Source organism: Podarcis pityusensis, assembly GCF_964106645.2.
Source record: "Podarcis pityusensis genome assembly, chromosome: 9".
In the NCBI taxonomy this organism is placed as follows: Eukaryota; Metazoa; Chordata; class Lepidosauria; order Squamata; family Lacertidae; genus Podarcis; species Podarcis pityusensis.
In genome coordinates this window covers 68332338-68357584 of record NC_138034.1, presented here as the reverse complement: position 1 = coordinate 68357584, position 25247 = coordinate 68332338, and the positions used below count along the sequence as shown (strand labels likewise).

The following is a 25247-nucleotide window of genomic DNA, read 5'->3' as shown; positions in this document are numbered from 1 at the left end:
AAACAAACAACTGGGTGTGCGTTAGGCGCAGCAGTCAGCTCCAAGGCAAAGAAACAGAAAAACCATCCATCAACACAATACTATCTCTCATCTTTGGTGTACATTCTCCCACTGGATTAAAGTTGGTTTTGCATATTGGTTATAAACCAACCCCTGTGGAAATACAGTTGGATTTGTACACAGAACATAAGCATTGCAGGGGGCTGGATTAGATGAGCCTCAGGGTCTCTTCCAATTCAATGTTTCTATGATTCTATGATATAGGGAAAGGCAGTTTCAGAAAGGCAGAGTATCCACTAGAAACATGTCTCTATGCCTCCCGCTGTTTATTATTTGCTACGCATGAGCCACAAATATCTCTGCAACTGTGGAGCCCAAATGGATTCCAGGGAGCATCTTTTCTGATTCCAGCTGTGCTTTTCATGACTGCTTCTTCGGTCTCGAATGAACAGTGGTCTTTATTCATTCAAAAAAGAAACCACTCAGTTCAATTTCACCTCTATACCAGAGATGTTTATCGTTTAAATCAGTGGTCCCCAAACATTTTTGGGCCACCACCCACTCCATCCTCAATGCCCCCTACTCTTATAAAATAGAATAGCAGTTTGCATGACCCACTAAGGAAGATGATAACACAATAAAATTCAAAACAATAAGAATTGATGAAATGATCCAGTGATACCAGCTTTTCAAAGTCTGTTTACATTTCCAGTCACGCCGCCGCCCCCTAGCCCCCAGAAGTAGAGCAATGGCAGTAACCGAGACACGAATTCAGACAACACACAAAACCACCGTGAGCATAAACCAGCAACTAGGGCTTCAAAGGGGGGAAATTTTGCTATTTTTGTTGATCATTGTAAAAGTAACACAATATTTTCGAATGCACAGTATAGTTTTTCCATAATTTAGATCAATAATTTAAAGAAACATTTTTTAAAAAAGTATGAATTCATGTTAGCTAAGTCATTTACAGTGGTACCTCAGGTTAAGTACTTAATTCGTTCCGGAGGTCTGTTCTTAACCTGAAACTGTTCTTAACCTGAAGCACCACTTTAGCTAATGGGGCCTCCTGCTGCTGCCGCGCCACCGGAGCACGATTTCTGTTCTAATCCTGAAGCAAAGTTCTTAACCCGAGGTACTATTTCTGGGTTAGCAGAGTCTGTAACCTGAAGCATATGTAACCTGAAGCGTATGTAAGCTGAGGTACCACTGTATGGGCTTTTTGTTTTGTAATCTAAATTATTGTTTTGTATTTTTTGGGTGATTTGACTACTGGAATATTATGGAGGGGAAATAAAATAAGGCCTGATAAATAATAAACAGAATTTTTTTTATTATGGTTTGCCAGCCAACTGCAAATCATGGTTTGTCTATTCAGATCTTCAAGACAAAGTAAAGTTTATTTAATTGTGGTTTGACGCAATGTCTCAAGGGAGCCCCGTGCAACCCGCTCTTTCCAGTTCCTGCATGATCTCCCTTCAAAACAGTGTTGATTTAATGCGAAATCCTGCAGCTGCTCAACCTGCCATCATTACGGTGGTGGAGATTTAATTATGCACCTGCTGGGCCTCTCTCCCACACACAGCTATTAAAAGCTAAAGAAGCTACCCTACAGGTCAGGAGTTTGCAACCCTTGCCTGTGCTTATGAAACAGCCCTTAGGTGTGGAAAAATGTTTCTACACCAGACGGCATTTGCCCTTTGTCCTAATCTACAACTAAAAGAAGATAAAGACAAGACTTTGCTTCCCCACCCCCACCCCACCATGGTTTGTGCGGACAAATTTTCCCAGTCAATCATTTTTCACAGCAGAAAAATAAGGAAATGTTTATTTCTGTCCTTTTTGTTGGCAATCTTCTTTTTCATTTAATTTAGCATGTTGTCCAAACCAGAAGTTGTGGTTAAGATCATACTTTAATGACCATGAGCTGTAGAGAAGAACAAACCTTAGCAGAACAAACTCAGAGTTATTCTGCAGAGGCCTTAACCACAAGACCAGTGTGTTAAGTCAAACCATGGGGCAGTGTAGCAAAAAGGACTGAGGAGGAAGTTCTCTGAGAACCTGCTTGTTCACACAGCCTCACCAAACCAAAGTTTGGTTTACAGTACACAAACCAGCTCCCTGGGGAATTTTATGGGCTTCAAGGCAGACAATACAGGGCTCAAAACCTGCCTTGTGCCACAGATGGTGGAGAAAAATGTGTTTGACTTGGAAGATGCCTGTAGAATTAATTTAAAGCCTTAAAACTCAAGCCTAACCTTGGTCTGAGAAACAGGGGCAGACCATGACAGTTGTGTTTAAAAACATAAATCTTGATCCAAACGTTTCTGTAAAAATCGCAGGTGTGTCACAGACACAAGTTCACATCTAGCACCTTTTCTGTACAGTGGTACCTCGGGTTACAGACGCTTCAGGTTACAGACACTTCAGGTCACAGACTCCACTAACCCAGAAATAGTACAGTGGTACCTCGGGTTAAGAACTTAATTCGTTCTGGAGGTCCGTTCTTAACCTGAGGTACCACTTTAGCTAATGGGGCCTCCTGCTGCCGCCGCGCCACCGCCACACAATTTCTGTTCTCATCCTGAAGCAAAGTTCTTAACCCGAGGTACTATTTCTGGGTTAGCGGAGTCTGTAACCTGAAGCTTATGTAACCTGAAGTGTCTGTATCCTGAGGTACCACTGTACCTCGGGTTAAGAACTTTGCTTCAGGATGAGAACAGAAATCGCATGACGACGGCACAGCAGCAGTGGGAGGCCCCATTAGCTAAAGTGGTACCTCAGGTTAAGAACACTTTCAGGTTAAGAACGGACCTCCGGAAAGAATTAAGTTCGTAACCAGAGGTACCACTGTACTTCTGTCACACAGAAATATAGTGCTCACCCCTTTACGGAGGTAATATACAATTTCTCTGCATAACGTAGCAACAGCTACAGCCCTGCTAGAGCAAGTCAAAGGTCACCTAGTTCAACATCCCATTCTCAAAGTTGCCAACCAGATTCCTGAAAGAAGGGCATAATGGCAATCGCCCTTATGATTGCATTGCTGGAGGTGTAAGATAGCAGCCACTCGGAGCTTCCATCTTCCATAAATTTGTCTAATCCTATTCTAAAGCCATCCAAGTTGGTGACCATCAGCACACTTTGTGGCAGTGGATTGTAGTAAGAATACCAGATGTTTCTTTTATCATAAGCCAAAAGCTTTTCACTCCTCTGGCTACCAAAACTTCTTCAGCAGCTATACAGAAACATTTGGAAATCATCCTAGAGCAGGAGCCCTCTCTAAGTGGAAACTATCAGGCGTGCCATGGTTAGTCTTTGGCCAACCTAACTCTTGTTCACAAAATCTTCAGTCTTGCAAATTTTCTAGTTTCCAAATTATATCTCATGTAGCTTGTTTCAAATCCATAACAGTTCAGCTCACACCATATAGTTAGTTTCAGTATTGTTTTAAAAGTTGTAGTATATTGTGAATTCCTAATTCTGTTTGTTTTGCGTAATAATGGGTATGATTACCGGTATGTTTGTTGTTAGATGGCTAGATTAGGGTGTTAATAATAATAAAAGGAAGTGTTCTCCCTAAAACATTTTCTCTTAAAAGTATCCATTTTGGGGAGGGTACAAAATCCAGATCTGTTTAGCTTTAGATACCCTGAAGGATGGTCTTGGGCAACCTGAATTCACTTTATTTCTTCTGGACAATTCATTACGAAAATTTGCATCACAAGACCAATCACAATTGTGTGTGGGAACTTGGGAGAAGAGAGGCATTCACTCAATTTTAAAATAGGTAGATAAACAAGACAGGACCAATTTTTTATTGGTGTGCTTCTGAGTGTGGAATAAGGAATCAGTGGTGGCTTCATTTATTCAGCTGTAAGTTCAATATCTGAAAAGTCACCTGTATGAATCTTGCATCTCCCTGTCTCCTCTCTCCTCCCCACTTTTCTGTATACCAATATGTGAATCCAGTGTATGATGCTTCGTTCTTCTTTAAAGGAACTGTATACAAAATGCCCTTTGCTTTTTCTGTATTTAACAACATTTTGTTGTCTTTTTCAAAGCTGCCCTTTTATATATATTTTTTAAAAAAGGTGTTTCAATACTGGTATTTTCTCTTTAAATTTTATTTTAAAAGATTATTTACCAAAAAAACAGCATCTATATGAAGTTTTTGATAATAAACACAGTGATTTAATTGATCTAAGGGTCTCTCCTCTTTCACCTCTGAATCAGCTGTGAGGAATTTATAAGTTTTCTCTTTCATTTTTTATTAACCTCATTGCTGTTGTTATTTAAATTTGCATAGTGCCCTTCATCCGAAGATCCCAGGGCAGTTCATAACAGAAAAACACAAAATGAGAATACAAAATACACAATAAAAACAAAAACCAATCCATAACTTCCCTACAACAAACACATTTAAAAGGCCATTTTTATGCAACGTGCATAAAAATTTTGGGAAAGCTAGAGATGTGTAGGACAAGTGCAATTATTTTTTGGGGGGGGGAGCAGATTATCTAATGCAAAGCAACCCAGAGGAAGCCAGTGTGGTGCAGTGGTTAAGAGCGGTAGTCCCATAATCTGGGGAACTGGGTTTGCATCTCCGCTCCTCCACATGCAGCTGCTGGGTGACCTTGGGCTAGTCACACTTCTGTGAAGTCTCTTAGCCCCACTCACCTCACAAAGTGTTTGTTGTCGGGAAGGAAGGGAAAGGAGAATGTTAGCCACTTTGAGACTCATTAGGGTAGTGATAAAGCGGGATATCAAATCCAAACTCTTCTTCTTCTTCTTCAGAGCAAAGTGCCTCTAAACCAGGCATAGGCAAACTCGGCCCTCCAGATGTTTTGGGACTACAACTCCCATCATCCCTAGCTAACAGGACCAGTGGTCAGGGATGATGGGAGTTGTAGTCCCAAAACATCTGGAGGGCCGAGTTTGCCTATGCCTGCTCTAAACCTTACAGAAGCAAAAGTATGAGCTCCTCGTTTTATGATCACATCACGCAACATCAACATTTCCCTGCATGGAAAGTATGGCCACATACATTAATCATCCAGTGTACACTCATCTGGGAAACCTGTCTGAATCAGTTTTCCTAGAAAAGTGTATACTGGTGTAGAAAAAGGCGCACACATTTTGCGACAGTCCCATGGCATGCGTTTGTTGTAAGAGGGTTAGATTTTGGGTTAGGATTGGTGTGTAAGACCAGTGTCCCACTCAGTAATCCTCATGCATGGAGCTTCCCTTGAGAAGTAGGAATCCCAGAGTTAGGGAGAACAAGGTGATATTCACAGGTAGGGATTAATATATCCAAACACAGTAAGAAGCTCTTAAGGCAGACGGTGGGGGAAAAGATTAGCAGAGCTCTGATAACAAGAGAAAACCGAAGAGCTAATATTTAAAAGTGTGGGGGGAGAGGTGGAGGGCCCTGGAAAACAATGACTCAGCACTCGAAGAGAAAAACAGAAGTCTAGATTTGGGGAAAGGGGTCAGTTATTGTAATGTCACAGCAGAGTCTCGCTCAAGCAAGCTCCATTGGAATTACGGCTAGGTTGATTACACGATGGTGACTTGATTAATTATTGTTGAATTGTGTCATCACTCCAGCACAATTTATCTGCATGCATTGCTCGTAAGTGACCAAAAATGTTTTTTATGAGTCTAATAAGAAACAAAGCACTGTGTGCATGCAAATTAAAACCCAACCTCAAAGGGTTTAATTCATGCTAATTCCAAAATGAAAACATCTAAATGTTTGAATGATAGCATTTTGGGTGCTTTATTCTGTTACTTTAAAATGATTTCAGTTGGAAATTATTCAAGCCAAGGGATATAACAACAACAACACTTCATTTTATATCACTTCAGCTACCTCACTAACCCTAAAAACAACCCTGTGAGGTAGGACGGTGCTACTGTCCCCATACTGCACAGGGGAAACTGAGGCTGAGAAATAGCACCTTGCCTGAAAACAATCTTGCAAGTTAATGGTTGAGGTGAGAGTTCCTGGCTGAGATCCTATATAATAACCACTACACTAGATAGATGATGATAGATAGATAGATGATAGATAGATAGATAGATAGATAGATGATAGATAGATAGATAGATAGATAGATGATAGATGATAGATGATAGATAGATGATAGATAGATAGATAAATGATAGATAGATAGATAGAGGAACTATATTTGAAATTCACTTTTAAGCACAGATGGTTTTAATATGAATTAATGATGTTATAACTCAATCACCTTTCTGACAAGTGTCGTGCAAAGATCACTGTGTATGTGTTGCTAATCTTCTGAATAAAGGATAGGAACATTAGGAAGCTGCTTTAGACCATTGGGTCTATCTAGCTCAGGCTTACATACACTGACTGGGGGTGACAATTCAGGATTTCGTGCAGATGTCTATCCCAACCCCACCTGGAGATGCCTGCGACCTTTTGTTTGCAGGGCAGACACTCTGCCACTGAGCTACGACCCTTCCCCTTAATTAAGAATAACATAGTAGCTCTATTCACCAGCAAATGCTTGGGAAATTCCTCTGGTTCCTTTTTATTGGAAAAGCATTCCAGAACCACCAGAGAATAATTAGGAGGAAAGGGACAGAGGAAGCTGACTTCTACTGAGTCGGACCATTGGTCCACGCATTGCCTACACTGGCTAGCAAAGGTCCTCCAGGATTCAGGCAGGGGTCTCTCCCCCAGTCATACCTGGAGATGCTGCCAACTGAACCTTGGATCATAGAATCAGAAAGGTGGAAGGGACAGAGTCCCAATGTGGGGATCAAACCCATAACCCTGAGATTAAGAGTTTCAGGCTCTGCCAACGGAGCTATCCAGTTTAGGTCCCACCACTGAGCTACAGTCCTAATGATACTTGTGGAACCCCCCAAACTTCCAAGGTGCTCCCCAAAATTAACACATGGCTTGCCACAACTTCTTCCTCAAGGGGCCGTCCGCTTCCCCCAGAAAAGACAAAGCGATGCCAACTCACCTTGCGGTCTCCTTCCATTCCATCTCCTGCCCATCCACAGCCAGGAGCTCGTCCAGTTCCGTGAAGAGCTGGGGTGGCGCGGGGCTGTCATCGTCTTCGCCCAAAATGAAGCGGATGCGTTCGGCGGCGGGGGAGACTGCAGAGGTGAAAATACTGCGGTTAACGGACTGCAGGATGATCAGGGAGGTGCGATTCCTCTCCCTTCCCTTCTCTCCACATCCATTTGGTTGCTTCTCCTCGTCGCCTGCTCCATCTGACATCTCAGCTCTGAGTGCGGGCTGTCGGCTCTTTTTATTATTATTATTATTTGCTAGGTGCCTACTTCTCAAGTCTCTCTTTTCTTACAACTTACTTCTTAAAAAAAGAAAACAACTTTCAAGCTGGGGGTAAAGTTCAAGAGGACGTGCGTCTTCTTCCCCCACTCCTCTAAGCTCTGTGTTCACAGCAGACCCACACAGCTCCTCGTCCAAAAAAACAAGAGAGAGCTTCCAGGCTCAGCACCAATTTGCTCTATGGTGCATGCCCAGGGACCTTTAGTACTCTGATCAGCCGAGGTCCTTTAAAGTCTTTTTCTTTATAGGCAGAGAACCAGTTCCAGCCAAAACTATTTGGGGGGCACCTCGTGAAGAGGAAGTGGCTTCCCACTGCCAACTCCACCCCCCCCCCCGGTTTGTACAAAGCTGGAACTTTCATTGGCTTGCGAGGCAACACTCATTACCAGCGTAAAAGGGAATATTTAACAAAATAGCCCAGCTCTTCTTTTGCATGGGAAGCTGCTGTGTACTCTGGTCCATTTAGTCAAGTATCAAACACAGTGAGGAAAAGGGAAGGAGCAGAAAGGCACAAAGCAATCAACCCATCCACAGGTAAGACACGGTGTAGCTAAAAAGAACACTAGTTTTGGTCACATGTAGGTTACACCTGCTATACCATGCCATACCTAGAACATGCCATCCCTAGGCTAGAACCATTAACACCTGCTGGTCTGTAATGTCTTGCTGTTTTAACATTTTGCTCAGGCATCTCCAACTGCAACTAACCGCCAACCATCCAAGCAACTATGTTTAAAGGCATTTCCACATCACCTAACACTCAGCAAGTGCCACTTCTTTAAGATGCTGCATTTGATGAAAGCTACTGTTCAAATTTAGGGACGCGGGTGGCACTGTGGGTAAAACCTCAGTGCCTAGGACTTGCTGATCGCATGGTCGGCGGTTTGAATCCCCGCGGCGGGGTGCGCGCCCATCGTTCGGTCCCAGCGCCTGCCAACCTAGCAGTTCGAAAGCACCCCCGGGTGCAAGTAGATAAATAGGGACCACTTTATAGCGGGAAGGTAAACGGCGTTCCGTGTGCTGCGCTGGCTCGCCAGATGCAGCTTGTCACGCTGGCCACATGACCCGGAAGTGTCTGCGGACAGCGCTGGCTCCCAGCCTATAGAGTGAGATGAGCGCACAACCCTAAAGTCTGTCAAGACTGGCCCGTACGGGCAGGGGTACCTTTACCTTTACCTTTACTGTTCAAATTTAGAGGGGGGAAAGACCACTGTTAAGAAGTTCTTTTTCATACCAGACCCAAAGGAACAACTGCATGCCTAAACTTTCAGCACTACTACTACTACTACTACTACTACTACTACTACTATTATTATTATTATTTCCATGTTGAGGAGTCGATTGCAATTTTAGGCGATTTCATTGACTGATTGTGTTTAAAGCTGTCAAATGCATACAGGAACCTGTAGCCCTCCAGATATTGCTGGTGGACTCCAGCTCCTATCAACCCCAGCCAGCACGGCCAACAATCATGGATGATGGGAGATGTAATTCTGCAACTTCTGGAGGGCCATAGATTCCCCAACCCTGCTCAAAAGTGAGTTGCTCTCATCTTCTTACTCCTTTGGGCTGCAAGGGTAAAATGTACCTCCCGTATTTTAACTCAGAAAGCAAATGTGCATGTCAAAGTTCTGGGAATCCCTGGTTCAGACTCTTTGGGCATCTGGGTCTTGATATATGTTTTATCTGGAAACAAGTCACTGGAAGTTACTTCTGCAGTCTCCTTGGGCTGTCAGCCTGAGCTTATCACACCTTGTGCCATTTTTTAGAGTTACTGGAAAACTCAGCAAAGCTTTGTCCCATGTCTTTTCTCCCTACATTGCATGACTATAACGTGTTCTAGCGAACAAAAGCCACGAGCCTAGGACAATTATGCCCCGCCTTTCAACCTAAACTTCTTCCAAAACAGATAAAACTACAAGATTGGCATAGTGATATCATCCTTTGCTTTTAAGGATTTTATTTGGGTTTAACTTTCTTCTTTCACCAATATATTTTCATAGTTATGGTTCTTATTTTGATATACATGGTTTAGCTGTTGTTGTTTGAAAGTTAATTAAGCATTTTCAGGAGGTGTTGTTGTATTCTGCTTCTGTGTTTTTCTTTTTCTTTCTTCCTTGGATTATACTTGGTATTCTTTAGTTTCAGGACACTGTGCATTCATTATGGCTCGTTTGTGTACTTTTAGGTTAATTTGGACTGCTGTGTTACTGCAACACATGGACGTTTTTTGGATTAGTGAGTTAGTACAATATGTGGATATAATTTTAATTAGTTTCTTTTTTAAAAATAATGTAACGGAGGAGAAAATAATTAAAATAACAGCTATGAAAACTCAATCAAGATCCAGTTCCTAGACTAAGAGTGGGTTGAGCAAATCAGGAGTTGCAACAATAGTCTAAAGAACTCTTACTTAAAACAACAATAACAACAACAGCTTTTTAAATACAATTTTCTCCCTGGTTTCCTGTTGCCACAAAAGTTTCCCATCGTGAGACAAACAAGAGAAGCATATCAAACCTATTCTGTTTCTGTTTTTAAAACACAGAATAGGATCAAGATCCATTCTAACTGAAGGTGGGGGGGAGATGGGGGGAGACAGGGATCATTAAAAAAACCTTTTAGTGAGAGGAGAGGTAGTTGTTTTGTAAAACCACCTGGTGAATCAAAGCACAATACTGTATTAATTGCATGCATCCAAGCTAAAGAACTGAAAAATTTGCCAATATCTTCTGACTCAAGACAAATCCAAGTAGTTCTTTCTAGCCTGGTGCCGATGTAACTGACAACTCGCTCAGCAGTCCATCTAAAATTCAAGGGTCCCCGTGTCCATTATTTACATTATTTGCATTTTGCCTTGGTCACCAAATTTAGATAGATAGACAGATAGAATTATTATTAATTTGCACCAGGGTCATATTTTGAACAGAACAAAAGGGTCAAAGAACAAGCTATATTTGCTCCTTTCCCGTGCAAACCAAGAGGGCAAAGTGTCCCTTCCCCCAACAAGCAAAACTTCAGCTAAAAGTTCTCGCCTTCTGCGCCGCAGCTGCTGACCTCTGTTTTCTGATTCATACATGTGAGTAAGCAAGGGGGAGCAGAAGTCAGGAACTTGAGGAGGAATTCTGCCTGACATGGTATCCTGGATCCTGAGCTATCTCCAAACTCTTTTTATGCCTATTCTGTTCAGGGTGCTGGTACTAATGTACGGAGCCATACACAGCTCAGGACCAGAATACCTAAAAGATTGTCTTGCCCCTTATATACCTGGCCAATCACTCCTGCTGATGACATCTCACCTGGAGGCCCTTTCTATATGATGTAGGAAGCGAGGCTTTTTTCTGTGCCTATTGAAAACCTTCCATTTCCAACAAGCCTTGTTAGTAGAGAGTATATACACTTCAGAATGTTTTATAGGAAGCGATTCATAAATGAAATGAATAGTTAATTGTTGTCTACTCTCTCACAGCTCCCTATTTCGATTCAAGTTCTGTAAAATTAGACTTGTATTGCTTTTTGAAACAATACAAGTAGTGTATTGTTAGTGGTGCCCTTCCCCCTGTGGAACGCCCTCCTGTCAGATGTCAAAGAGATAAATAACTATATAATCTTCCAAAGACATCTGAAGGCAGCCCTGTATCAGGAAGTTTTAATGTGCGATGTTCTGCTGTGTCTTTGTATTTTTGTTGGAAGAAGCCCAGAGTGGCTGGGGCAACCCAGTCAGATGGGCAGGGTACAAAAAAATAAGATAGTAGTAGTAGTAAACAAAATATGCAGGGCCGATGTCACCTTTTGGCAGCTGGTGTGGACGCTGACCATGCTGAGACCTTCTCAAAAGGCTACCTGGTCATGTCAAGGCATTCGCAAAAGAGTTATTAAACCCACAGAAAATCTGGGAAGGGAAAGGATGGAGCAACTTGGATGGATCAAAACTCAGAATTCAACTCATTCAAATTGGACAAGGGTTGGGAAATATTCAAACTGGTGCTTGTCCGAACTGTTCCCTCTTTCCGCAGTTGAAATGTATCTCATTCCCATGGGACAGGGCCTCAACCCAGACACTTCCACATCAGTAAGAGAGTCCTGGACCCTCTTCAAAAATAGAGAGGCCCTCTCCCTCTAGCAGGAGGGAGAAGGGGCTGTGGTACCTCCATCTCCTTTTTCCAAGCAAGGTTTCTTACTCTCTCATCCAGCACCAATTCTTCCTCACAGAAACTCCCTCACTTCTGTGGATCCTGCTTTCCATGCCAAGCCATTCCGAAATGCATCAGGAGGCCCTGCGGGATGCCCCAAGAACAGAGCACAGCCAATTTCACCATGAAGCAAGACCTAGAACACACAAGACCTAGAACAAGGAAGCAAGACCTAGAACACACACCTCCCTGCTTCAGAAGTCTCCAGGTTATTTGTTTTCTATTCAAGGGCCTGCCAGTGAGCCTAGTCTCATCTCTGGCTCCCACCATGCGCTGACCAAGGTGCTGACTTTAGACCTGCACTACATGCATGGGCTATCATCCATGCAGGCTGGGGCTGATGGCATCCTATTGGCTATCCCTGTTTCACTCTATTACCTGCTTGCCCTTGTACCAAGCCTGGGCAGTGCATCTTCTCTGGGCACCAACCTTCCATACAGAGATTTATGCATAAGGCCTATTTGAGCATTCACACACACGTACAATTGCCACCATGCGAGAGGGAAATAGGAACCAGCTCACAGGCCCTGTCCCTCCTGCATGTCCACGCTGCATTTCCTGCAACCTCCAACATCTCAGGGGGCTGAACGTCAGCAGCAAGGAGCCTCTTTCTCTCAGTAACACTACCCATGTGGTTGGAAGATACGGATTCTGAATCTGTTTGACTTCAGCAGGCTCCATGCTACAGCTGTTCAGCCCCAAACATGTGTGGCATGGTAGGAGGAGAAATGCAGGAGGGGTCGGGAGCAACAGGCTTCTCCCCACTTCACCCCACCTCACAGGGTAGCAACCACAAGAGGAGGATAACAATTGAACAGGGCATTAGGGTCTGAGGAAACACAGAGTTCAGCTCATGCCAGTGGCCAATATTTATTTGAGCGTAGGAGCCATGTATTTAGTCCATGATGCTATTTAATATATACATATGAAGCTGTTGGGACAGGCCATCAGGAGACCTGAAGAACAAAGTCTTGAGCATGCTGGTGACACCTAGCTCTTTTTCCCGGCCACATCTGAATCAGGAATGGATGTGCAGGTCTTGAGACAGTGTCTGGATGCAGCAAAGCAATACACTACCAATTATCCCAGTAACGTTGTCCATATATTCAAAAAAGCCTACCCAACAAAAACAAAAACAAAAGTCTTCACTTAACTTCTGATAAGTATCAAAGCATGGGCTCAGGCATGCCTTCTTCATAGAGAATGGACAACACTTTTTTGCTCCTAGAGCACGAAAAGCCTTTGAATTCTGATCCAGCCTCTGAACCTCACAGTCAGGGAGCCCTGAGGAAGGTGCTCAATTTGAGTAGCGTCTGAGTGCCATTCAGTCGCACAAAAGTGGCACATGACCCTTCCTTCCCTATTCCTTTTCTAGCTTGCAGGTAGCAGACTGCATGTTAGAATGCTACTCACCTGTCCCCCCTCTAGGGAGAAAGCTAAGCAAAACCCCTTTCCTGCAATTGCCCCTGCCCTGTGAAACGGCCTCCCCTCTGCTGTGCACATAGCATCAACTATTAGCTGCTCCAGATGTCGTGTGAGGATGCATTTTCTTTGCCCAAGCTTCTCCTGACCCACAAGATTGGTTGATGTTATTCCTGTTTTTGCCTGTTCTTACAAGGGTGTTTCACTGCTTTTATTGCTTTTGTGTTATTTTTGTATGCCAGTTAGGGATTTCTTTAAAAACACACATGCATTAAGCACCTTAGAAATGCTTTTAAATAAATACATAAATAAATGAAAGCCTGCTGCCTGAAGGTGCTCATCCCAGAAAAAACTATACCACATGCTACTCTGGTAAAACTGAATGCACCCATGCCCAGACGCATTAAAATTGGATACCATGTTAACACAGATTCCCCCTCCTTCTTTATTTAAGCCTCAGTTGTGCATTTAAAACATGCACATTAAAAGTCCAAAATCCAAACGCGGAATTTGCTGGGTCACAAGGTCTGCCGCAGCTCAAACTTCACCGCATTGGTCTTTTTAGTGCCACTGTTGATTAATGGGCCGTTCATTGGTTATTTACATGCTCTCTTTAGCAAGAACAGCATATTTTCATGTTGGCCGCTGGAGGGAACAGGATGTGCTGAGAGCAAACACCGCAAGTCCCAAGCCCAAGTTACAAGCTAGAGCCCCAATTAACCCGAAGTAATGAACTACCAACCTTTCCCTCTTCCTCTTTGACCTGCATGTGTCGCACACAGACTCCACCAGCCTAAACTCCCCCTCTACCACTTCAAATCATACTCAGCTAGCCACCAAAAGGTAGTAGCATTAATGAGAAGAACAGCCATTAGCTGTACAACTTTTCCTCTCTTTTTGTTACTGCCTCAACTCTGTAAGCATATTAGAAAACTGATATCCATAATCTCATGGACTCATACTCAATCAATCAATGGCACACCATGCAGAGAACATTTTACATAGCTTTAAAAATAAGTATCATCTGTGCTTTAGGCAGTGGCTACCACAGGTGGACTTATGGGGATAGGGGAACAAAAGACCAAAGGAAGCGAAAGAAGAGGTTTGAAAAGGGATAAAAGATCCATTTTTATAAATAGTAATGGCCTTAGTGGAATAAAAAGGTCTGAAATATTTCAGATGATAACTTGCCAGGAGTAAGGTTGTCCTCTCAAGGGAACATTTATCCCACAAATGACTACCATAGACTGACGTACTTGCAAAACTTCTGCACATTCTGTTTTCTAAAATTGCACGGCAGCAGCTATCATTTTATGTATGTACATATGCATACATATCCCACTGATTTTGTTTTTGCTAAACCCATGTTGTGGCATCTTCTTTCCCCAGAACTCACTCCTGGGACAATGCGCTAATGTTTTGCTTCTTCAGAGCTTTCATTCATTCCAACGGAGCTGCTCTGAATGAAGCAAATGGAGCAGGACTCCCAACCCACTCATGCACCCCACCTATTTTGTTTCATCTGCAAGATGTAGCAAATGCCTACAATGGATTTCAAAATGAACAAATTGCTATCTAGAGATCACACACGTCAGCAGTTTCTTGTGAGTTCGGCTAAGGCCACTCTTGTGTGTTGAAGTTATGCCCTCAAGTACCCAAAGGCAGAAAGCAATTTCCATCAGGGATGGAGGAATCTCAAAGATCTTGCAAGAGCAAAGAGACATGCTAGAGCATCAAAACGTTTCATGTCAATTGTACACTGTATGGTGGTGTGAAGTTCTTTCTATAGTTTGTTTTCAATCTACTGCCCCATCAGCATCACTGAGCGATTCACACATTCCAGTATCACATTACCAAAACCATATGTTTGTTTGCTGCAAAGCAAACATAACCAATCTGTTCACCATCCAAGTTAAAAGCCTGTGCTTACCACATGCATATATTACCCTACTCTCTCTCCAAAAATCATACATCATGCATACAGACCTAAGAAAGGGATTCTGGTCCTTGGAGCATAGGATTAATCAACCCATCAAATTAAATTATGTCCATTATCTACAGTGGTACCTTGGTTTAAGAACAGCTTCATTTATGAACAACTTGGATTAAGAATGCTGCAAACCCAGAAGTAGGTGTTTTGGTTTGTGAACTTTTCCTTGGAATAAGAACATGTTTCACTTCCTGTTGAGTGTGTTCCATTTGTAAATTGAGTCCCCTGCTGCTGCTATGGGAAAGCACTCCTTGGTTTAAGAACACTTTGGTTTAAGAAAGGACTTCCGAAACAGATTAAGTTCGTAAACCAAGGTACCACTGTACTGAATGAGGAAACCAACAGCTGACAATTTAAGAGACAACTGCAATAATAGAATCCTGGTGTTCTAGAGCTGGGAGTCATGTAGTCCATAGGTAGGCAAACTAAGGCCTGGGGGCCGGATCCGGCCCAATCGCCTTCTCAATCTGGCCCGCAAATGGTCCGGGAATCAGCGTGTTTTTAAATGAGTAGAATGTGTGCTTTTATTTAAAATGCATCTCTGGGTTATTTGTGGGGCATAGGAATTTCTTTATTTTTTTCCCCAAAATATAGTCCGGCCCCCCACAAGGTTTGAGGGACAGTATACCAACCCCCTGCTGAAAAAGTTTGCTGACCCCTGACCTAGTTCGACCCCCTGTAATGCAGGAATTTCAACTAAAGAATCCCTGACAGGTGGGCACACATCTCTGCTTGAAAACCTCCACTGAAGGACGGTCCACCACCTTCCAAGGCAGTTCATTCCACTGGCAAACAGCTCTTACTGTAAGAAAGTTCTTCATCATGTTCAGTCAGAATGTCCTTTCTTGAAATTTGAATCCATGATGCGTGATGGGTATCATGTCATACAACCGTGGAAAGAGAACTTGGCACAGGGCTGCCATTTTCACCAGCAGCCCCATATCCCACATCACACTTGTTCAGTCCTAGTTTTGAAATTAATAATACACTCCTGCACAGAAGAGATTATTTCAGCTTTTTAAAACACCCTGGCTTTACAACTTAAAATACTTCACATTGCTAGCTTTTAAAAAATTCTTTTTTGAGTGCCTATCCCCATGATCATTGAGTACATGGGGATGATTGAAGACACCTCTTTAAAGGTGCCCCACTGCCTGCAATGAATTCGTCATGTGCAGGAAATTTGAGTTTGGGGAGTAGCATTCTCATACCCAGCCACCCACAAAAAGTCAAACCTTGCACACAGCAGCATGTTCTATGGCTGAAGCTACCACACGCAGGCTTTTCCTGTGGCCAACATGCAAGCAGATGCCATAAGAATGGATCCATCAGCAATATTTTTTTTGCCTTCACATTTCAAACTTCCCTCTAAACTCATGAGCACTAGAAGAAATGACAACACAGGACTTGATTATCAAGAATATATATAAAAAAACCTGCCAGACCACGCAGAAGTATGAATGTTGTTAATACAGGAAATAAAGAAGTGATCCAGTTTAAAAAATGAATGTGCATTCTAGCCAACTTATTTATTTATAATTATTTATGACATACTATTTGATGCATCTTTATCCCAGACTTCGGCCAAAAAGAGTAAAAAATAAATAAATGCCAGCGATGAAGGCATTTTAGTATCATAGAGAAAAACACCTATATAAAACTTAGTCAGATGTTTGCTCCATAATCTGATGACCCATCATCCTGTCTTAGCAGTGAATCTGCTTGCCTTAATTTCACATAGAACACAAACATGAAGTATCTTTGATGTGGCCAGATAATCCTGGTTTTACCCACTCGTTTCTCAAGGCTTTAGGGCGGAGAACTGCAGATAAACAAACATACACCGGCAGTGACAGAAATGTGTTTATCTGAAGGTGTGCTTCTCGTAAACTCAAGCAGCAGCTGGATATCTCTAAGAGCCATCAGCCACTTTCCTTCAAACCAAAATCACTTCGGTGCTTGGGCTCAGTAAATATTGAGCCTATCAGAGCGACTGAAAAAGGCAAATCTGCAAATTAAAGCCAATTTCATGTGGGACTTGTTCCAAACCAAGTAAACAAATATGGCACAGTGTGGCTCCTAAACTAAGATGAACTTATATTGCGTTCTTATCATTAAGCTGATTGGCAGGAGATTTGGGACACCCAAAAGGAACTATTTATTCACACAGCAGTTTAGCAATGAGTGGAGTTCACAGCCACAAGATGGAATGATGGCCACTACTTGTTAGGTGGCATTTTTTAGAGAAGCTATTAAAAATAATAAACTTAAGGTTTAAGGCAGATTCCATTAGCATAGCTAATGTCTGCTTCCACAACAAAAATTCCACCCACCTCTCCTCTGCAGTCTCCACTCCATTCACCCACAAAATCTGTTCCAAAGGGTTGGAGGACCCTGCTGAACAGATTTTGGTGGTGCATGGCAAAGAAGGTGAAGAGCCATTTCCACTGAGCAAGCCCAACTCCTCGTATGAAGTGCTGGATACTATCCAAGGACTTTATTTTGTACCACGTGGACTGATGCAGCTTGTCATGAACTGATTTGATGCAGAGCAATGGTGGGAAGAACCAACTGGGGAACCCCCAAGGGAAGAAGGCTCAGAGCTTGGGGAGTGGTGGTGGGACAATGATGAGTGGTCAAAGGGAGAAGACTGGGAGGAGGTGGTGTTGGAAACTGAGGAGGTAACAGGACTTAGTGAGCTGGGAGAGTCTGTGGCAGAGAGAAGTCCAGTATCAGAGGCAGAAGCTGAAGCAGGAGGGTAGGAGGAGGGAAGCCAAGAGGCAGAGCGGAGTCCAGCTGGAGTCTCCCCCTCCTGCTGAACAAGCTCCTTTCCCCAGTGGTCTCCCAGAACCAGAAGAGACATGGAAAGGGAGGAGAAGAGATTGGCGATGTACAGGCACAGTCTCTGTTTGCTTGGGGGGGAACCCTGGAAAGGAGGCATCTGTGGGGAAGTGGGGGCCTTCAGTCTTAGCAACTGTATCATGGGGCAAGACCAGTGGAGATGAGTTGCTGTGCTCCTTAGGCCTGACACTGCTCTGCAGACCCTGTTTTTGCTGATAAGGAGTTAACTCCAACTTGCACAGTGTGATTTACTCCTGGCTCGCTCCTGACACAGCCTGATGCAACTTCTCTTTTGCACCGCTTTGGCTGAAGCCAGATAGACAGACAGACAGACAGATAGATAGATGGCATGGAAGGATTTAATAAATGCACTGCAACACATAGGAAGAGAAAACAAATAAAGCATTGGTTATCGACTTGAAGATAACAGCACAGGGTTAAATTTGATGTCTATTTGAGAGGCTCCAGCAATGCCAGAAAAACGGGTGACCTAAAGTCCTATTCAATGGCCTCCTTTGGGCAAGAGGAACGGAGAGTTCTGCTAAAAAGGCAACCTGGACAGCACTAGAGGAAGTGCCTGGCATCGTTTAACTGTGACTCTTTCAGGCCACTTTAATGAATGGTGGCAACTGTCTCCAAAAGCTGAATGAGATCTGCACATCCTCTCCTCTCTCCCCTAAACAGTCTACGTTTATTATCACTTTGTGCACTATTCTAAATTCCCCTCTCTGGAAACAATATTTCATTTTGCAATCTGCAATATCCCAAGGGCCAAAATTAGGGGAACGAACACACATAAGGAAAAACAAAGAACCTGGCTATATTCTGAAAGCAAGATGGGTGCATCAAACAGGAAAAACTCATAGAAAAGATATTCTGTAGAATTAGGAGGGGGATGGTGAGCAGGGCCTCAAAAGCTTTGGCTGGTAGGAAGGTGTTTCAGGACAGGGAGTGCTGAAGGTTATGCCACACAAACAAAAATGAGAGGGCAATATATCCTGTGAACAGAAACAAGGTAGATAGGAAGTTGTCTTGTGCCAAATGTGTAGACAATCTAGCTTAGCATTGTCTACACTTTTCTGACAAGAGCCCTGCTTGGAGATGCCAGAGGTTGGATCTGGAGCCTTCTGCATTCAAAGCATGTGTTCTGCCACTGAGCTGCAGCCCTTCCCCTGAAGCAGTACATCTGAATCAAATAAGTGGTGCAGGGGGTTCATTTGGGAACAGGAGAGGGGTTTCATGTCCAGATGCACATATACAATTAAAGTCTCCCAATATGGAAAAGTCTGCATGGCAAGAGGAGGAGGAGGAGGAGGAGGAGGAGGAGGAGGAGGAGGAGGAGGAGGAGGAGGAAGAATGTTAAGCTTTCAAGATGTGCAGAAAGCTTTTCTTTTCTTTTTAGACAGCACAGTGGAACCTTCAAACAAGTTAAATAATAGATAAACCAATACTCTATGTAGAATGTAGGGTCTGATGGAGGACACATTGTGTTGCTTCTGGGGTACTTTAACCACCTTTGGTCCCCACCCTACACTCAGTTCTCAGCTGTGGGTTCTAGAATTATAAAGCTGGAAGGGACCACAAGGATCATTTAGTCTAACCCCCTTGCAAAGCAGGAATCTTTCACCCAACATGGGGCTCGAACCCACAGCCATGAGATTAAGCTCTACTGACTGAGCCGTCGGCATGCAACAGCTGCCACACACCAGGAAATGGCTTCTACTGGCTGGCTAAACCAAGGGAGGGTAGCTGATGGGTAGCGAACCCTCAGTGAGTTAGGGAGGGACTTCCCCTGCATGCGAAGACAAGCTCTGGGAGATTGAGTGGATGAGACCAATAGCGGGTCCAACGATCAAGAAGGTTGTTTCTGCATGTGCAGAAGTGAGGGGCAGATGGGCTTGTCAACCCGGGAAGGCAGCCCATCTAGGAGATGGAAAACCGATCCTGAACCTCTGCTGCCTTGTGGGATATCTTTGCGAGAAGAAAAGGCGAAAGAGGAAACCCTACACAAATCCAGAGTGAAGTCCTAAGGCAGTCTTGTACACCTCCTTCCAGCAGCTCTTGCAGCCAAGCTGATGCCAAACATATTGCTCTGCTTTCCTTTGGACCACATCAGCAAGGCTGAGAGGAAGGTCCTGTCGTCTGGGCAGCTCAGGACCTCCATACACACTGCCAGGCTTGTGCCCCCAGGGAGGTCACTTCAGTGCCGCTAACGAAGTGGTTTTACTTCACCCCCAGAGGCGCACTCCATTGTCTCTTGAAATAGATGGATGCCAACAACTGCAACACCTTGCATTTCACAGTCTTTTGTTATACTATTCATGAATGTGTGTTGAAGCATTTTAGATCATTAAAACCAGGGCTTTCTTTCAGAAGGAACTCATAGGTCCACGTACCTACAGGACCACCTCTCCTGGTATGCCCCGTGGAGGACCCTAAGGTCCACAAATAACACCACTTTGGAGGTCCCAAGCTGCAAGGTGGTTAGATTGGTCTCAACTAAGGCCAAGGCTTTTTCAGTACTGGCCCCGACTTAGTGGAACGCTCTGTCACAAGAGACTAGGGTCCTGCAGGACTTGACATCTTTCCACAGGGCCTGCAAGACGGAGCTGTTCCACCTGGCCTTTGGTTGGGACTCAGTCTGACCCTTATGTTTCCCTCCACTTATGGTTTTGATCTATGGGCTACTTTTAAAATGAGGCTGCATTTTAAACTGCATTTTAACCCGTATTTTAAATTGGTTTTTCCCCCCCTATTATGTTTTTACTGTAATTTTACTGGTGTTAGCCGCCCTGAGCCCAGCTCTAGCCGGGGAGGGCGGGGTATAAAGAAAAATTATTATTATTATTATTATTATTATTATTACTTGGTTCCAGCACGTTCATTCCATTGCCATTCTAAGAAAACGAAGGAGGTGTTCATAGCGAGTTCCGGCACCTCTTTTTCTAGCAAAATAGCACTGGTTAAAACTAACGCTACAATGAAACTGCTAACCTTCAAGGTAGAATTAGTCAACAGGATACCTCTTGGATCCCAGCTCCCACCCGCCACAGACCACATGGACAACGGTCAGGGATGATGGGAGTTGTAGTCAAACAAATTGGCAACTTCCGCTTAAAGCTGTCAGCAAGAGACTTGCTTTTGTTTTTGCTGACAGACAGACAGGCACAGCTTTCCCCTCTGGAATTCGTCACCCTGCCAAAGCAAAAGATCAGCGCTGCGCACAATTTGGGCAGCAATACACACCTCCTAATTAATTAATTGCTTTGCACATTTGTGAAGGGTTTCTCAAGTGGCAGACAGAGCCCCCGGTTCATCTGTTCCCCTGTTAATGAGGCATCACATGAAAAGAAGCCCACACCGTTTGGCTGCCACTCCAGAAATGATTTTTGAAAATCTTTTCAGCAAGCCTAGATTCTGGATATTCAGCTGCATCCAACATTAATCAGAGTCAAAGCAGACCCTCCCTTTGAGATAAACAGCCACGGCTAACTTACACCTATTCATTTCAATGGGTCAACTCTGAGCAGAAATTACTTGGATGTAGTCTACATACAGTGGTGCCCCGCAAGACGAATGCCTCGCAAGACGGAAAACCCGCAAGACGAAAGGGTTTTCTGTTTTGGAGGCGCTTCACAAGACGAATTTCCCTATGGGCTTGCATCGCAAGACGAAAGCCCATAGGGAAATGCTGGCGGTCGGGAGCAAAGACTTTCGCCCACAGCCGGCCTTCAGAAGAGGACCTCTTCTGAAGGCCGGCGGGGGGCAAAAGTCTTTGCTCCCCCCCGCCTGCCTTCCCCCCGCCTGCCCCGGGCGATCTTAAAATGCTGGCGGGCGGGAGCGAAGCGTTCGTTGCCGACCCCCAGCATTTTAAAATCTCCCCGGGACAGCAGAGAAGTCTCTGCTGTCCCGGGGAGATTTTAAAATGCTGGGGGTCGGCAGCAAAGCGTTCACTGCCGACCCCCAGCATTTTAAAATCTCCCCGGGACAGCAGAGAAGTCTCTGCTGTCCCGGGGAGATTTTAAAATGCTGGGGGTCGGGAGCGAAGCGCTGCTGACCCCCAGCATTTTAAAATCTCCCCCTGTCCCGGGGAGATTTTAAAATGCTGGGGGTCGGGAGCGAAGCGTTCACTGCCAACCCCCAGCATTTTAAAATCTCCCCGGGACAGCAGAGACTTCTCTGCTGTCCCGGGGAGATTTTAAAATGCTGGGGGTCGGCAGCGAACGCTTCGCTCCCGACCCCCAGCATTTTAAAACGCTGTTCCGAAGCGGGGCGGGGGGCCGGGAACACCTGCCCCAGCCGCCCCACTTCGGAACGCTGTTCCGAAGCGGGGCGGGGGGGCGGGAACACCTGCCCCAGCCGCCCCACTTCGGAACGCTGTTCCGAAGCGGGGCGGGGGGCGGGAACACCTTCTGAAGGCGGGCGGGGGCGAAAGTCTTTGTCCCCCCTGCCCGCCTTCCCAGGGGCTTTTAAATCGCCCCGGACAGCGGACAAGTCCTCCGCTGTCCGGGGCGATTTTAAAATGCCGCCCGCCAGCATTTTAAGATCGCCCGGACAGCGGAGAAGTCCTCCGCTGTCCTGGGGTTTTTTAAAATGCTGGGGGTGGGAAGAAAAGCCCTTGTCCCCCCCCCCCCGGACTTCAGAAGAGGTCCGGGGACAGACTGTCCCCGGACCTGGCCTGAAGGCGGTTTCCCTAGGAACGCATTAATTGATTTTCAATGCATTCCTATGGGAAACCGTGCATCGCAAGACGAAAAACTCGCAAGACGAAGAGACTTGCGGAACGAATTAATTTCGTCTTGCGAGGCACCACTGTAATTTAGTTATGTACACTTTAGTTATGTATCTGTATTGGATTTGAATTCACTATGTATATGCTGCTGCTCTTTCAAACTGCAGATAGACAGATGTATATACATTTAGGGAGTTACAGTTTTTATACGTGAAACTATTTTAACTGTGTTTACATGAGCAACAGTTCTACGTATGTTTTTACTGTACTGTAAATCGTTTTGGGATACTTCATGGGAAGCAATTCATAAACGGAACAGCGGCAACAGCACTTGTTTGGAAATTCAGGAAATTTTATCTGTATAACATTGATAGATATTTTACTGTCTTGTGGTGTTCCCAGGACACTATTATGAAAATATTTAAAATTATTTCCCTGTTGCTAATGGGAAATGTGCCTTGCCCTGACCTCCAAGGCTGATATAGTCCATTTCATGACTATTTTTTTAAAAAGCTCGCTGTATCAAACCAAAGTCTCATTTAGGTGTGGGTTATGCATGCACAGAACTCTTAAGTTCCTTCACCCATCAGCTAGCTCTAAGTGGTCTTCTCTTTCTCTTAGAAGGAAGAGCTGTGGTTCAGTGGTAGAACATCTGCTTTCCATGCAGAAGATCCCAAATAGGACCAGAGGCCCTCCCTGAAACCCTGGGCAGATGCTGTCATTCAGTGCTGGCGATACTGGGCTAGATGGACCAAAAGCCATAGCACAGCTTCCTATGTTCCTACATATTTTTATATTCTGTTTAATTCCATGCTGAACACTTCTCTGGTGCTCTTTTCTGGAGCTGCTATGTGTCCTGGGGCTACGGCATGGAGTGGGCTGTTCTTTAAATGCTGCGTGGAGGTCAAAACTAGTGGGGCTCTCATCTAAATGATGGGTTCCTTCCTGTGCCAATGCAATCTACCCCCCACCCACCCACACCTAAAATTAAGCTTTTTTTCTGCAATCACAGCTCAGTGGGAAAGAGTGTGGCACGTGCTCCTAAATTTAATAACCCCAACTTTAGCTCTAAGTGGTTTGGCGCTATGTGCTTCTCTTACCACCCGAAGGCAGCCCTTGAGTTCTAATGAAATGAAATAAATCTGTTCCCCAACTACAGTTCAAATGAAATAGTGACATTTTGGTTGTTGAACATGAGAGAAACAAATCAAGTTCAAGATCCACTCCTTTCCATACAATTTGTTCCCAGCTCTCCCAATCGATTGTTGCATAAAGCTCTTTCGTCTGATCTGCATGTTTTAGTTTTGCTACCTAATTTCACCCAGGAGGTAGGAAAATGTCCAAAAACAAACCAGGCCTTAAGGAACTTAAGAAAACTTAAGAAGACCAAAGGGCACAGCATCTTGTTCTCACAGTTGCCAATGAGATGCCAATGGGAAGCAAAGAGGCAACACATGAGCACAGCAGATTTCTTTCCCCATCTGCAGTTCTCAACAACTGGTTTCAAAACAAGCTCCGAAAACTCTCAGAGGAACAGAACAAAGAGGGTGAACATAATTTGTTTGCAATGTTGTGCTGTGTACCAGGTAGTATACTCTCTGGTTAGCTACGGCAGCTTCAGAAGCCTTACTTATCACTTGTTACTAGAACCTTTGAAGCAGAGATGCAAAGGACTGAGCACTCCCAATAGCTCAGCTGGTTAGAGCGTGGTGCTGAAAACGCCAAGGTTGCAGGTTCGATCCCTGTATGGGACAACTGCATATTCCTGCATTGCAGGGGGTTGGACAAGATGATCTTCAGGATCCCTTCCAACTCAACAGTTCTATGGAAAGCATATGCTCTTCTATGGGCTGTGGCCTATCCCTCACCCAACTACATGGATGACTGAACTCAATGATCTTCAGAAGGGGTAGGCAGCTGGTAAGACAAGCAAGGTCTCTAGATGATACTCTCATGCACACACTGTATGAATATAGATTCATTCATAAAAAACAAAAACCACTGGAATTGTTGTCGTTGTTGTTTTACATCCTGCCCATCTGGGCGGCTTCCAGCGCATATAAAACATAGTAAAATGTCAAACATGAAAAACTTCCCGATACAGGGCTGCCTTCTGATGTCTTCTAAAAGTTTGAAGCTCTTCGTCTCCTTGACATCTGATGGGAGGGCGTTCCACAGGGAGGGAAATTTCTCAATTCCCACCATTGCTCTGTACTCACACTAAGTCCAGGTGAACAATGAAAAAGGAACCAAGTGTGCTCAGCTCCCTAGTACCATCTGCCTCCCCATTCATTAAGAAAAAACAAAGAGGCCTTGGTGACCTTTGGGTAGGAGCAGCCAATTAATAGTTCCTGATGGACAGCGTTTCCTCTTCTACAGTTGTTGTGATGGGGAGGGGGAGACCGTGACGCTCTGTGTGCTTTGAATGAGGGCAGGTCCCTGAATGACAGCTCTCTGTTCTGCCTGAGCTCATTAGTGCGGATTCAGAAAGGTAGGCTAGCGAGGTGCCAAACAGCAGGTGTTGCAGCAAAATGTCAGCGGCAGAAATAAGCAGCTCTGGGAGAAGAAGAGAAGCAGAGATGAAAAGGGGAACAATCAGATGGAACCGAAAAACAGGCCAAGAAACCAAAACAATTGTCAGGAAAAGAAAAAAGAAAGAAACAAATCCGTAAAGAAAAATGGTTTGCAAACGTTGTCCTCAGTTTTGCCTTGAGGTGCATAAAGCAGATCCTG

The 25247-nt window shown here is 44.3% G+C and overlaps 1 protein-coding gene and 1 long non-coding RNA gene across 8 annotated transcripts in view; one reads left to right on the top strand and one right to left on the bottom strand.

The window, feature by feature from the left end:
* The window catches only part of SLC4A4 (solute carrier family 4 member 4), a 355256-nt gene that overhangs the window by 243506 nt on the left and 86503 nt on the right, over positions 1 to 25247 (bottom strand). For all 5 annotated transcript variants that reach the window (XM_081020705.1, XM_081020707.1, XM_081020706.1 and 2 more), the window contains one exon: positions 7005 to 7140. In XM_081020705.1, the coding sequence (XP_080876831.1) occupies positions 7005 to 7140 (136 nt within the window). The remainder of the gene's footprint in view (positions 1 to 7004; positions 7141 to 25247) is intronic.
* The window catches only part of LOC308485464, a 57954-nt gene continuing 40428 nt past the window's right edge, over positions 7722 to 25247 (top strand). For 2 of the 3 annotated variants that reach the window (XR_013990532.1, XR_013990534.1), the window contains exons 1-2: positions 7722 to 7870; positions 8719 to 8873. This is a non-coding gene — a long non-coding RNA (uncharacterized lncRNA). The remainder of the gene's footprint in view (positions 7871 to 8718; positions 8874 to 25247) is intronic. The other variant, XR_013990533.1, reaches the window with a different exon arrangement.